Source organism: Eimeria tenella, genomic scaffold (genome assembly GCF_000499545.2).
Source record: "Eimeria tenella Houghton genomic scaffold, Eth_scaff2133, whole genome shotgun sequence".
NCBI classification, from domain to species: Eukaryota; Apicomplexa; class Conoidasida; order Eucoccidiorida; family Eimeriidae; genus Eimeria; species Eimeria tenella.
The window spans coordinates 1-271 of record NW_013541982.1 but is presented as its reverse complement, the minus strand read 5'-3'; the positions used below and the strand labels follow the sequence as shown (position 1 = coordinate 271).

The following is a 271-nucleotide window of genomic DNA, read 5'->3' as shown; positions in this document are numbered from 1 at the left end:
TTCCTGGTTCTGCCTTTTGGGACCCACAGCAGCAGCAGCAGCAGCAACAGCAGCAGCAGCAGCAGCAGCAAGAACTGCAGCAGCACCAGCAGTCGGAGAGTGAAGAGGATGAGGATGAAGAGGAGGAGGAGCGGCAAGAACAGCAGCAAGACCAGCAGCAGCAGCAGCAGCAAGAGCAGCCGCAGGAGCAGGAGCAAGAGGAGCAGCAGCAGGAGGAGCAGCAGCTAGAGCAGCATGAACAGGAGCAGCAGCTGCAGCAGCAGCAGCAGGA

General features: G+C 60.1%; 1 protein-coding gene across 1 annotated transcript in view; it reads left to right on the top strand.

The window, feature by feature from the left end:
- The window catches only part of ETH_00039410 (uncharacterized protein), a gene marked incomplete at both ends in the record, with an annotated part of 282 nt that extends 54 nt beyond the window's left edge, over positions 1 to 228 (top strand). Inside the window, one exon of the mRNA XM_013374566.1 lies at positions 3 to 228. Within this exon, the coding sequence (XP_013230020.1) occupies positions 3 to 228 (226 nt within the window). The remainder of the gene's footprint in view (positions 1 to 2) is intronic.
- Positions 229 to 271: the final 43 nt, after the last annotated feature.